The following is a 13,467-nucleotide window of genomic DNA, read 5'->3' as shown; positions in this document are numbered from 1 at the left end:
GATGATTTAAACAAACTCTAGGCATTTTGTAACTAATGACTATTGAAAAGAAATAAAGTCATAAATACGTAATATACAATAATTCAAATACACAAAGCACTCACAATGACATGTTTACTGGTTCACTACTATCTCACAACTGACATCGTTCTGATGAACGTGTGCTACACTAGATCATCACATTTGTACATGTCTATACACATCTGAACCCGCACTACAGCAACAACACTACCCTTTGACTTAGCTCATTTGGTTCCACCATATTTACAATGCTCTAGGAACTTTTACTTGACAATGGACAAAACAATAAAAAAAAACAAAAAAACTGTAGGTGATTGAGAATTTCTGAATACGTATTTGAAAACAGGATAAAAAACTGCATTAAGTACACTTATTGGTACTCGTAAGACAAAAATCATGTTGACCAGTGTAATTAAAGTGTTTATTTTATAGACATTGATAATATATTTATGTTTCACTGATATGCAACACTGTAAGAAATCTTTATTCTTTGGTTTCAGATATATTGCAAACTAGTATAAATGAATTCAGCAACACATCTGACCATTTTGCTTCAGAATTAAAAGAACTGGATCAGACAAAGTAAGAATATATTGGTTTGAAGAGAAATCTTGAATTTATATTTACTTCTGAAATATCTTTATCTTGCAATTTTTACCTGATAAATACCTTACCTAGAAGTTAAATGTTTAGTATTAACATTCATGTTTGTGAATTATTAGACTGGCAAACTTTATCTCCCCTCTGAGCTACAATAATCTTCTAATAGCCAAAAGGCTAGATGTCACAGATGGAGCAAGGTGCCTATCTAAGGAAAGAGAGGGTGAGGAAGAGGGCCCACAAAGAGATGCTGTGGAAAATTTGATAAATTTATGTCCTACTCAGGACCAAATGATATTCAAAGCATACATTACTTTACAAAATAAAAACTTTTGTAAAACTTTTCCTAATTTTATTTTAGAAAAAAAAATTATTTATAAATACACCTCAGTCCAGTCATTGATTAATCTCAACTGTTTTGGATGGATTGGTTACAAGAAATTTGTAACATTTTTAAGAAAAAAGTAAAGAAGTGAAATCTAAGAATAACTTCTTTCTGTAATATACACCAAAATGAATTATGAAAAGCAAGTGTTATGACACACTAACAGGTATCAAAAGCGTGATTAGACATTTTCTAAAAATTATTCATTTAATATTAAATTATTAATATTAATAATTATTCATTTATTTGTCTCTTATATCTCCATAAACAATCTACTGCTATAAAAGATTAAGGTCATATTAATGTATAATAAGAATAAATAAATTATAATTTTTATTTAAATTTTATTTAAATAATCTGGAAAAAACATTGAAGTTAAAAGTGTGAGCACTGTGTTTGTAAATAAATTCAGGGAAATTGCTTGGCCTAAATCCGAGAGAGATATTTTATTTAAAGTTTTTTTAGGATTACTTTAGTTTCCTCAAGGAAAATAATGCACAGAATTGAAAAGATAGCTGGACAATTAATTTTTCGTTCATATCACAAGTTGAAGAGAATAAAAGGAAAAATTGAGGAGAATTTGAGAAAAGACTGCTTTGGTTTAGAAAGGGTAAAGGAATACAAGATGCAATTTTTTATCTGACAATGTTGACAAGACATTGTTAGGAGTTACATAGAAACTTTACAAGAATGCAATATGTTGTCTGTTTTATTGAGTATAAGAAAGCACTTGAAGTTAAGTGGAATGTGCTATGAGAAAGTTTTGAAAAACATTGGTGTAGATTGAAAGGATATTAGATTAATAAATATTTGTAAGGCAAGAATCAATAGAAAAGAAAATATTGAAACGGAAAAGCCACAGGTATAGAATAAGAAGTGAATCAAGAAGATTTTATGACACCAATCATTTCAGACTATTCTCAAAAAAATTGACATAGAAAGCATAAGAAAAAGCAAGAAGTATAGCATTGAAGTTTGAGGAGAAAGAATAAAGGCAATCAAAAGCGGATGGTAATAATGGAAAAATTACAGGATAATCTGTAATGAAGAGTTGAAATGATGCCGCTATATGTAAGAAAAGAGAAAAGTGATAACAGTTAACAAGAGAGAAGATTGTTAATTTATTATTGAAAGGAAAGACTACAAAACAGTAATCATTTAAAAATTTCACAGTTAGGTGATTTGGAAAACAAAAGTATAAAGGCAATAAGAAGAACCTTTTTCCATGAGGGAAAAGCTCTTGAAAAGAAGAAAGGATTGTTGTCAACAAGAATTGAGAAAAAGACCAGCGAATGCTTTGTGTAGAGTGAATGAATCAAATGAATGTGAATCATTGACATTCCAAAAGAAGAAAAATAATTAACTATATTGTTTTGAAATATAACTGTGGAGAAAAATTGAGGAAAAAATGGATAGATAAAATAAGAATTACTGAAAAAAAATTGGATAAAAACAAAACTTAATGAAAGCGATGAGAAAGAAGAGAACATCTTGTTTAGCTGAAATCCTTCATAAAACTGTCTTCATAAAGGATTATACAAGGAATATTGAAAAGAAGTTGTAAAAGAGAAAGGATTAGGAAGTTGACAGATATTAAAGAGAAAATAAGAAATGAAGAAAAATGCTAAATACTAAGAAAAATGGGGGGGATTCAACTGTAACCTGTCAGAAGGTCTTTGGTTACCATCAAAGAAGATGAAAAAAACAGTATTCAATTTTAACAGTAAAACAGTAAAAACAGTATTTCATTTTAATAGAAATTTAATATACAATCAAAATACATTTGAATGTTGTTTATTCAGCTAACTGTAGATTTTCTTCATCACATCAAGCTTTTGTTAATAGTTCCAAATTTTTTTCAAATATAAAATTTAAAAATAAACACCTATATCCAGTTTCACCATCTTTATGACTTATCAGGAAATTTGAAATATGTTTTTATAGAATTTGATACTTAGCGCTTAGCACCTGTGATGAATTTTTGGTTTTTATTTAGCGCATTAAAAATATCTACAAGAATAAAGTAATCCACGCTCATCCAGTTAAAACCGTAATTAAAATGGAAGCAACTACATTTTAGATTCCTGGCTATAACTCTATTGCTGCAACAGTAGAACAGCTATGAAGGGAAAGTATAGGGATCGGCCAACATTTTGAATATGAGGGTGTTTGCAGAAGTCAATGTTTCAAGACCCTCTAACTCCAAAACAATTATAGAATTTCCAGTAAATGTATTTAGATGTGTTGGCCTGAATTTTAATTAACATCTCAAGACTAAAGCAACATAAATTCTTCAAATATTTCTCAGAAGATTTCTATATAAGGGATATTGATGATGTTATAATATTCTTGACAAAATTAAAAAAGGAGGTAGTTACATCATTTTTATTTTTTTACTTTTTATATAGTGATCATAGATAATTGAGCTGAAGTACAATAAAAATACTTATTAAGCTATTTAAAATGTTAAATCAATTGGTTTTAGGGATGGGAGGAATAGTCAGCATTATTTTTAAACAGTGTCTATGTCAATCTTAAAAATCTGTTGACCAAAAGAGTTGAAATTTGGCACTATTTGACTTCTTAAATTGATCAACAGGACTCTACTTAAGAAACATTTAATTTTTTACAATTTCTGATACTTTATCTGTAACTATTATTAAAATTGTTATATAAGGTAGCTGTTGAACAAAGGGGGTCAACTAGGACCCAACCTATTTACTTAAAAAATAAATTTTGCTTACTTTTTTTATAGACCTGTTCAAATTCCTCATTTGATTCAGTGATCTATATTAAATTAGCCAAATTTTATTTCCATAGCTATTTGGAAGATCAGGCAAGTAACGGTGAGTTAGTCAGTAAAGGCTTTTTTGTTTTACACAGATAAAATTAAACATTTTTTAAAATAAAAGAATATTGTAGTCCACAATAAAAAGATACTCTAAAAGGCATTTAATAAAACATTAAATAGTTACTTTTTTATTTATTATTTAGAAAAAACAACATTTAAATTATATTTGTAACTAATATTGAAGTTTTGTTGGTTATGTGAGAATGAGTCCTATGATTTTTTAATCATTGTTTAAGCACAAATTTTTAATTTAAATATAAATTGTGTGTGTGTGTGTTTGTTTGTTAAGCATGATATAATAGTTTTTTTTCCATTACAGTTCATTGCGCATAAGAATAATGAATGATAAGATGGCTCATTTGGAAAGAACACTTCTTTGTTCATCAAGTTACCTGAGGTATGTGGAGGTAGAAAACTCTTTGGAAATAATAAACGTATTCAATAAATCATACCATTTTAATACTTTTAATTATTTTAATAAAATGCTAATCTTTGCATTGTCATAAAATATTTGTTATGTTTATATTCATATGTTAAATATAATTTTATCTCTTGTGATTCTTACAAGAAGTTATAATTAATTTAAGATAGAAAAATGAGTTATCAGATTATTTTTTTGGCAGCATACATAATACAAACTATATTAAATGATATTTAGTAAATTAAAAATTCTCTCTTTCCATTTATATTATAAATACAAATATTCTATCTTTGCTTAAAATAAACATCAATAATTTCTAAAATTTAATGATATCCACCTCTACCAACAGACAACAGAATCTTTGTTTTGAAACTTATCACAGCAGTACGTTATACAAGAAAAAATTATTAATTTGCCCCCTTCTATTCCCATTTTTAATGTATTGCTGACCCATTTAAAAGATTTTCCTGCTAATTTATTTAAATAAAATTAAAATGTTTTCTTTTATAGAATTTATATTACTCTCTCAAAATATCACATGAAACAACTTGAAATTTGGTGAGGGTCAAGACATGGTTCTACATTTTAACATACATAAAACAGAAATTCTACAAGAATCTTTTGTTGAAGTTCTAAAGGACTGAAATAGCATATATGCAAAAATTGCTGCTATGTTTTCCTCAGGAATATAAATGTTTCATTTATTGCTGTTTAAATAAGTTCTTTATAAACCAATGTAGAAAGGAACAAGATTTCATTTGGTAATTATAACATTAATTTTTTAACATTCATATTACAATATGTGTTAAAATATTTTTTCATACCTTTACTTATTTGCTTTGATATCATATAATATACAGTATTTATTAATTTTTGATATTAAAGAACAAATTGTTAGGGATGTAGGATGTAGAGGGTATACTGAAATGAAACGACTAGCACTAGATAGGGAATCTTGGAGAGCTGCATCAAACCAGTAAAATGGCTGAAGACAAAAAAAAAAGAAGATATTAAAGTGTATTTTAATCACTTAATTATTATTATTTGTTTTACTCTACTGGTTTAGTATTGCATCATTTACCTTTTTATCAAACAAAGTTTTTCTTGATTTGTCTGGGGAAATGCAATTTCTTTATTTGTTTGTGAGTAGCACATCTCTCCATGACATGATCTACATAATATATAATTATGTGCCGATTTGAATAAAATATCAATTTATTTTTAGTAGACTGTGACGTATAAATAATTAAAAAAATAGAAAATTATTACGTAGATGCAATTAGAATAAGATTCGATAGCTCTAGTATAAGCAATACAGTTGTCACAGGGGCTATTGGTGTTCATCTACATCAAGCACTATAGTGGACTAAATGCCCATCAGCTATACAGAAGTAGACCATCAGCTATATAATAATACAGATTACTAGTAACAGCCTTGTAAAATATTTTCTAATTTTTACTGAACCCATTTTATTCATAAGGGTAGTATTTAGATTCCTTTTGTTGAAATGATTTTTGTGTAGATATTTACCTATATTAATATCATTATCAACAACTAACTGTTTTGTTAATCTAGTGAATCCAAATTCTCCACATTTAATCAAAATATTGTTACTTTTATTTAGATCAAATGAATATGTTATACTACAAAGTATTATAATAATTAAACTAATAACCTAATATAAAACAATAATACATTATAAACGCTCTGATAATTTTTGGAAAAAACTTATTTTAAATGAAAAATAATTCTGTTTAAACAAAAAAAGCTGGGAAAGTATTGCATGACTATCTTGCCTAGAGCGCTCAAAAAAAGAATTGTAAAAAATTCTAAAAAAATATAAAATAAAAAGTTCTTCAAGTTAAAAAAAAAAGTAAAACAAAATAATAAAAAAATAGTCATAAAGACTACTGCAAAAATTGTAAAATAAAATAGCTTAAAAATATAAGATTAATTTAAATGTTACACGAACATTTTTAGAAGTGCATGTTTGGAGCGTAGCTTTATTTGGAAGTGAAACTTGGACGATCAGAATACCTGAGAAGAAAAGATTAGAAGTTTTTTGAAATATGCTGCTGTAGGAGATTGTAAAAATCAGATGGGTGGATAAAGTGACAAATGAATAAGTGTTACGGCAAATCGATGAAGAAAGAAGCATTTATAAAAACATAGTCAAAAGAAGAGACAGACTTATAGGCCACATTTTAAGGCATCCTGGAATAGTTGATTTCATATTGGAGGGAGCAGGTAGACGGGAAAAATTGTGCAGGCAGGCAATGTTTGGAATATGTAAAACAAATTGTTAGGGATGTAGGATGTAGAGGGTACAGCAAAATGAAATGACTGGTAGTAGAGAGGGAATCTTGGAGAGTTACATCATACCAGTCAAATGACTGAAGACAAAAAAGCTACATTTCTTTTTGTTTTTTGGTCATGGTGATTTTTTAATGTTAAAGGGTCTTTTAAATTATTTGTCTTCTTTAAAATTCTTTTTCTTTCTGTTATTTTATTATAAATATGTCCCTAGATTAAATTTATTTTCTGAGATTTGTTTAGTTATTTCTATTTAAAATGTTGTTTTTTAATCAATCTTTATTTCCTTGTTCGAGGTAAAGTAAGTATTATGATCACGAATTACTATGGTTTTCAGATTTCAACGAAAATATCCATTTTGATTATCCCTGAATCCATTTTGACTAGTTTCGGCGTAACGGCTGTACGTATGTAGGTATATATGTATACCGGATACCGGTGTTCTTTGGTGGTTGGGTTTCAATTAACCACACATCTCAGGTATGGTCGAACTGAGAATGTACAACACTACACTTCATTCATACTCATACATATCATCCTCATTCATCCTCTGAAGTATTATCTAAACGGTAGTTACCGGAGGCTAAACAGGAAAAAGAAAGAAGGTATATATGTATGTATGTATCTCGCATAACTCAAAAACGATTAGCTGTAGGATGTTGAAATTTGCGATTTACAACTGTTGTAACATCTAGTTGTGAACCTCCCCTTTTAATTCCAAATAAGCCCAAAAGCCAATTTTTTTTGGATTTTAAACTTTTTTTAACTGCAGTAATAAGTCCTCATTGAGACCTTTCAACGATATATCATAAGTGATACTTATTGTCTTTGGTTCCAGAGTTATAGCTAAATAAAATTTTAGTTCATGAAATATTTGGATTTTACAAGGGGAAAGTACATCGGTTCGAATCAGAATTCATTTACTTTTTTTTAATTTAAATATATTGATTTATTAATATGTATAAACCTCTGATTCAAAAAAAATTTACGATAAATAATATTCAATAACAATAAAAAATCTGATTGGACATTACATGACTTCCTTGTACGCCCATACACATTTTTTTAATATGAAAAGTACGTAATTTTTTATTTTTATTAATAACTTCTGATATATATATTTTTTTTTATTGTGAAATATTTATACACTTGTGAAATATCGTTGAAAAGTTCTCAATGAGGGCTTATTACTGTAGTTAAGAAAAAGTTTAAAACCCAAATTATTTTAAATTTTGTGCTTTTTTGGGCACTTTTGGTCCCGTCAATTGCAATCAAAATGGGAGGTGCACAACTAGATGTTCCTAAATCCCAAATTTCAACATCCACGGCTAATCGTTTCAGATGTCACGTCGAAAATAGTCAAAATGGATTCAGGAATGGTCAATATGAATATTTCTGTTGAAATCTGAAAACCGAAATTTTTCGCGATCACAATAGTTCCTTTACTTCGTACAAGGAAGTAAAAAAAAGAATATGAAAAAAATATTAGAATTTATTTATAAAATAAAATTTTATGTACTTTTCATTTAAAAAAAATGTGAATATGTAATTTAATAGGCGTACAAGGAAGTCATGTGGTGTTCACATCAGGTTTTTTTTTGGTCGAATGGTTTGCTGATTTTAGTAATTTTTTTCTTTTGATAATTATTTTGGGGTTAGTAATTTCTTTGCTATTTTAATTGTTATTTCTTTTTAGTTTAAATTTTATTGGATTTATTTACGGTTTTTTTTTTGTTTATGTTGTTCTGGGATTGGGGTTTATTTTATTATAATTGCTACTCGGTCATCTGTACACGCTTCATTTTTTGTTTCATTTATTTTAATTTATTTCTCGTAAATTGATTTTGTTTTATTAATGAATTAATGCTATTTATTTTTATTTTTCTGGTATTTTATATTTATAATGGGCCAAACCAGTAGTTCTGAAACTTTTCCGAGTCGCGGCGCCCTTTTTCAATTAAAATTTTTACTACGCTAAGTAAAAGTATGGCACTCATAAGTAAGAGATAAAAATAAATAAAACTCGTGTATCTTCATTATATTTTTACTTTATTAACATTAAATTAATAATTATAAATGTCTTGGTTCAATTAATTATGAAGCTTTTACAATATTTTGCGGCGCCCCTGTGAAGAGGCCGCGGCGCCCCGGGGAGCTACCCTGGCGCACAGTTTGGGAATCACTGGGCCAAACCGTTCTTTTATTCTAGTTTTATTTTTTAATTTGCACAACTTATCCTAAATTGCATTTGTCACTAATCAATTTGTAAATGTTCGTTCTTTCAACATTTGTAATGTTTATGAGGACATGCGCCAATTTCCTTGATGTAACAATAATAAGGCTAAAAAACTTGTCTTTAGTAAAACTACATATGCAGTAATGATTTGACCAAAAATCTAGCAAATACAGTAAAACAACTAAAATCCTGTATAACAGAGAAAGCACAAGTAAAAATTGTATGTTGATGTTTATATAGCGACTTGGTAAAAAAGTATTTAAGAAATCACAACTTAACCCACCGGGTTGGTCTAGTGGTTAACGCGTCTTCCCAAATCAGCTGATTTGGAAGTCGAAAGTTACAGCGTTCAAGTCCTAGTAAAGCCAGATATTTTTACATGGATTTGAATACTAGATCGTGGATACCGGTGTTCTTTGGTGGTTGGGTTCGGAATGGTCGAACTGAGAATGTACAAGACTAACACTTCATTTACACTCACACATATCATCCTCATTCATCCTCTGAAGAATTATCTAAACGGTAGTTACCGGAGGCTAAACAGGAAAAAGAAGAAGAAGAAGAAGAAGAAGAAATCACAACTTAAAAGTTACAATCACACGTGCGCACACATAAAATTAAATAAAGAAAAATTATAAGCAGCTTTTGAAACTTCAGATTAAATCTGTATTCTAATCACTTGATAAGAGATTACTTAAATTAATGAATAAAAAAAAATGATAATAGACAAAAATTATATAACATGATAATGTACCATGAACTATTTTTAATTAATAAGGTCACCCGATATCAAACTAGAGCACATGCAATTGATTTTGTTTTATTAATCAACTTTTTTCGATAAAAGAGTTCATAATCTAAAAGTTTATTTATCAATTAAGTAACTACTACATGTTCAAAAAGGGGTGAATAATTTATAATTAATTGTTTTTTGTTCTTTATATGTTGTAATTTAATCTTCCAGGAAATTAAACTTTATTTTTATTGTAGCTTATGGAAAACATCATTATATTTAAAAAAATGATAATACAAAGAATCTAATCATCAAGACCAACTGTAAAAAATTAATTGAAAAGTAATTTACAACATCGCAGTTTTGAAAAACAAAATTATTATTAACTTTGACTAGTATTTAAACTACCTTAACAAGGAAAATTAGATCAATATTGATAAAGTAGTAGGAAACTTGACTTATAAACCACATCTAAATAATTTTTTGTAAAGGTATTAAACCCTATTTACCCGACAGAAACCTAATAATTGAAATCAATTATTAGGTTTACTGTACAATAACTGAGAAGAAAAGTACCTCGATTAGTCGTTCGGGATAAAAACAATATACTGGCTCTTCAGGTTCTGGTATCCTCAGTATAGAAAATATAGTGGAGTGAGGAGGGGATTAATGGTTTCTTAACAAATTATCGCTAATCTTTTCACCGACTGACTGGTCAAGTATGTAAAAATTCTGAATCAATATATTACGATATTACCGTAATTCTGTCCAATTATAATTGAGGAATATAATTGAGCAGTCAGTGTTTTAACCGATTACAGCAACGTACTATTCTAACCGATCAGAAAATGTAATCATTTTGAGTCATTAAAACGGTATGAAGTAATCATCAAACACGATATCCTATTACATCAATTAATCAATAAATTAAACGATTCCATAAGAATTATTATTATTTTTTTAACTAATAAGTTTAAATCTCATTGAATTTCATATAAATTAATGAAAATGTTTCAGGCACAAAATACTGTGGGAAGGTGTAACACGTTACACAGGATTTGGACAATTACATATGGAACTAATGGAATTAGAAGACCACAGTGATTCGAGAGCAGTGCTGGAACACATCGATCAATTAAAAGATTGTTTACATTCAGCCAGTCTTCTTTTACAAGATTCTGTGTTAGCTTTTACGGCAAAATAAATATACTATATTATTATAATCAATAAACCAAATTATGAATATATATTAAGTGTACAGACTTATTTGTAAAATATTAAAGTATTTATCATTAAAAAAAAATTAAACTTAAAATTTTCAGTATATGCAAATATATTGATACATAATTTATCAGCCTCATGAAACACTGTTTAAAATACTATCATGAAAAGCATCTCAAACTGCCACATTTCCAATATCGAATAAACCATAAAGTAAATTGTAATCTATTTGTGTGTTTTTTTTATAATTTTTTTTTTACTTTTTACAATTGTTATTGTTATACTACGAGAGGTTATGTCTAAAGTAAAGACCGTTTCATTGTAAAAAAATCTATTCTGAAAACTTTATAAATATTAATTATTTCTCTTAAACCGCATACCATATACTACTTCTCTATATAATCGTCACATGAATTCGACATTTGTATCGATACACTATCTTCAATATACCCTCGTTGTATTCTACTGCCGCCAGTCCATTTAGCCACCGATTAGTTCATCGTCACCCGCGAATCGCTTACCGCTCAAAAATTCGTTTAATTTCCCCCAAAAATGGTAATCAGGAGTTAAGTCCGGACTATGCGGGGGGTGAAGTACATTTTCCATCCAATGTTCTCAGGACCCGCAACATGTGGACGTGCATTATCATGGCAGGACGACGCCGTCGGCCAGCCGCCCACGTCGCCGATTTTGAATGGCGCGCCGTAACTTACAGTTTCGCAGTAGAGTTCTGCATGTATAGTCGTTCTACGTGGCATGAAATCGATCAGCAGTATGCCAAATCGATCCCAAAAGACTGTGGCGATCAGTTTGCCTCCAAACGGTTATGGCTTGATCTTTGCTGGTCTGGTTAGTAATTGAGGATACACTTGACTGCCGTTTTCTCTCTGGCATGTAATACGAAATAATGTAATAAAGGAACTCATCCCTTTTTTCTATAAAGCGCATCAAAAATTCCAAAGCAGATCCCATTTGGATTTTTTTAGTAGCGTTCCGTTAAGACGTATGGCACCCAACGTACACAAACCTTTTGAAGCCTAAATGGTCGTGAAAAATGCGACCGACAACAGCTCTTGAAATATCAGGAAAAAGAATGGCCAGGTCGGAAATCGTTGAGCGACGATCTTTTCCGATTTCATCGTCGACGCGTTTCAATAATTCCTCGGTGATTATCGAGAGCATCTCCCAACGTTCTTCATTGTGCACATTAATTCTGTTATTTCTAAACCGTTCACACCATTTTCGGAGATTTCTTTCATTATTCATTACGTTGCGCACACAGCAACCGGCTGCCTATGAATTTCAGCAGGCTGAACGTTTTGATAGTTTAAAAAATGGATGATTCCACGTTTTTCACAGTCGGTGGCAACATCGATTTTCCTATCCGTTTTATAACGTAATAACTCACACCTAATCAAAGACAATACAACGCGACAACATACAGACAACAATGCAATATGTACATTACTAGTGTGGCCAAGAACGACACAGGTTCGCCAGTCTTAAGGAGACTGGTCGAACTGAGAATGTACAAGACTACACTTCATCTACACTCATACATATCATCCTCATTCATCCTCTGAAGAATTATCTAAACGGTAGTTACCGGAGGCTAAACAGGAAAAAGAAAGGAAGTCTTAAGGAGAGAAATTTCCCAGCGGTATTTACTTTAGAGATATCCCTCGTACAAAATTCTCGTTTATTTTCATTGTCTAGATGGTTTTATTTACAGAGAATTATTTTGAAAGTTTAAAAATTGCTATACACAACATTACATGAATTTAAATAAATGCTAATAAAATAATCACAAATTAACCTGCTATTTTTATTTTTCATAATTCACCTTAACTTAAGATTAACACCCATGTATTTTATTAATGTATTAAATTTACTAAAAGTTTATGAAATAAACTAATAGTTTACGAATTTACTAAAAGTTTATACATTTACATTCTGTATATCTGATTTTACTTAACAACTCTGCTTTAAAAATATATTTTACAATTTTCTATTCTAATGGTAAATGGAAAGGGAGATTATGAGGTCCGGCTTTGTATGACATATGTTTTAGTCACCGGGCTTGTTGTGTACAACCACGGGACAGGAAACGCAATTTAATTCAGTCCACAGGCAGCTTCTCTGCCAGATACAAAGGACGAATAACTTTTCAAGTCTTTGTGTACTCAGCAGGGTCAGGATCAACATCCTTAGAACCGGTAACATAAGCATCATGAATAACAAAAGGGAGTAAATTATTAAAAAGGATGATTTACCTACTGGTGTGAATCGGAATAGTTTAAACTTTACATCCTCATTTACAATAGTTTACAGTTTCACCTTGGATCAGTTTTCTATTGCGCAGTTTTCTTCTTTTTTTTTATTAATACGAAGTCCGTTCAGAAAATAACCAAACTTTATTTTTTTAATCTTTATTATTAATTTTACAGATATTGGTCCTTTCCCCTTCAAAGTACTTCCTTCCCCTATTCACACACTTTCCCCAGAGGTGTTTCCACTTCGCGAACCGGTCCTCCTGGATTGTTTCAATTGAAATGGCCTTTAAAATTTGTGACGAATTTGCTTTAACGTCATCAAAACGGCGTCCGTGATGAAAAATCACCGATTTTAGTTTTGGAAATAAGAAAAAATCGCAAGGAGCTAGGCCTGGCGAGTAGAGAGGCTGAG

General features: G+C 29.7%; 1 protein-coding gene across 2 annotated transcripts in view; it reads left to right on the top strand.

Moving 5' to 3' along the window:
• Positions 1-12,597, top strand: part of LOC142325599 (putative N-acetylated-alpha-linked acidic dipeptidase) — a 90,549-nt gene extending 77,952 nt beyond the window's left edge. For both annotated transcript variants that reach the window (XM_075367543.1, XM_075367544.1), the window contains 3 exons: positions 522-603; positions 4,177-4,254; positions 10,579-12,597. In XM_075367543.1, the coding sequence (XP_075223658.1) occupies positions 522-603; positions 4,177-4,254; positions 10,579-10,765 (347 nt within the window). In that variant the 3' untranslated portion in view covers positions 10,766-12,597. The remainder of the gene's footprint in view (positions 1-521; positions 604-4,176; positions 4,255-10,578) is intronic.
• Positions 12,598-13,467: the final 870 nt, after the last annotated feature.

Source organism: Lycorma delicatula, chromosome 5 (genome assembly GCF_047948215.1).
Source record: "Lycorma delicatula isolate Av1 chromosome 5, ASM4794821v1, whole genome shotgun sequence".
Classification (NCBI taxonomy): Eukaryota; Metazoa; Arthropoda; class Insecta; order Hemiptera; family Fulgoridae; genus Lycorma; species Lycorma delicatula.
This window is presented reverse-complemented; position numbering and strand designations above follow the sequence as displayed.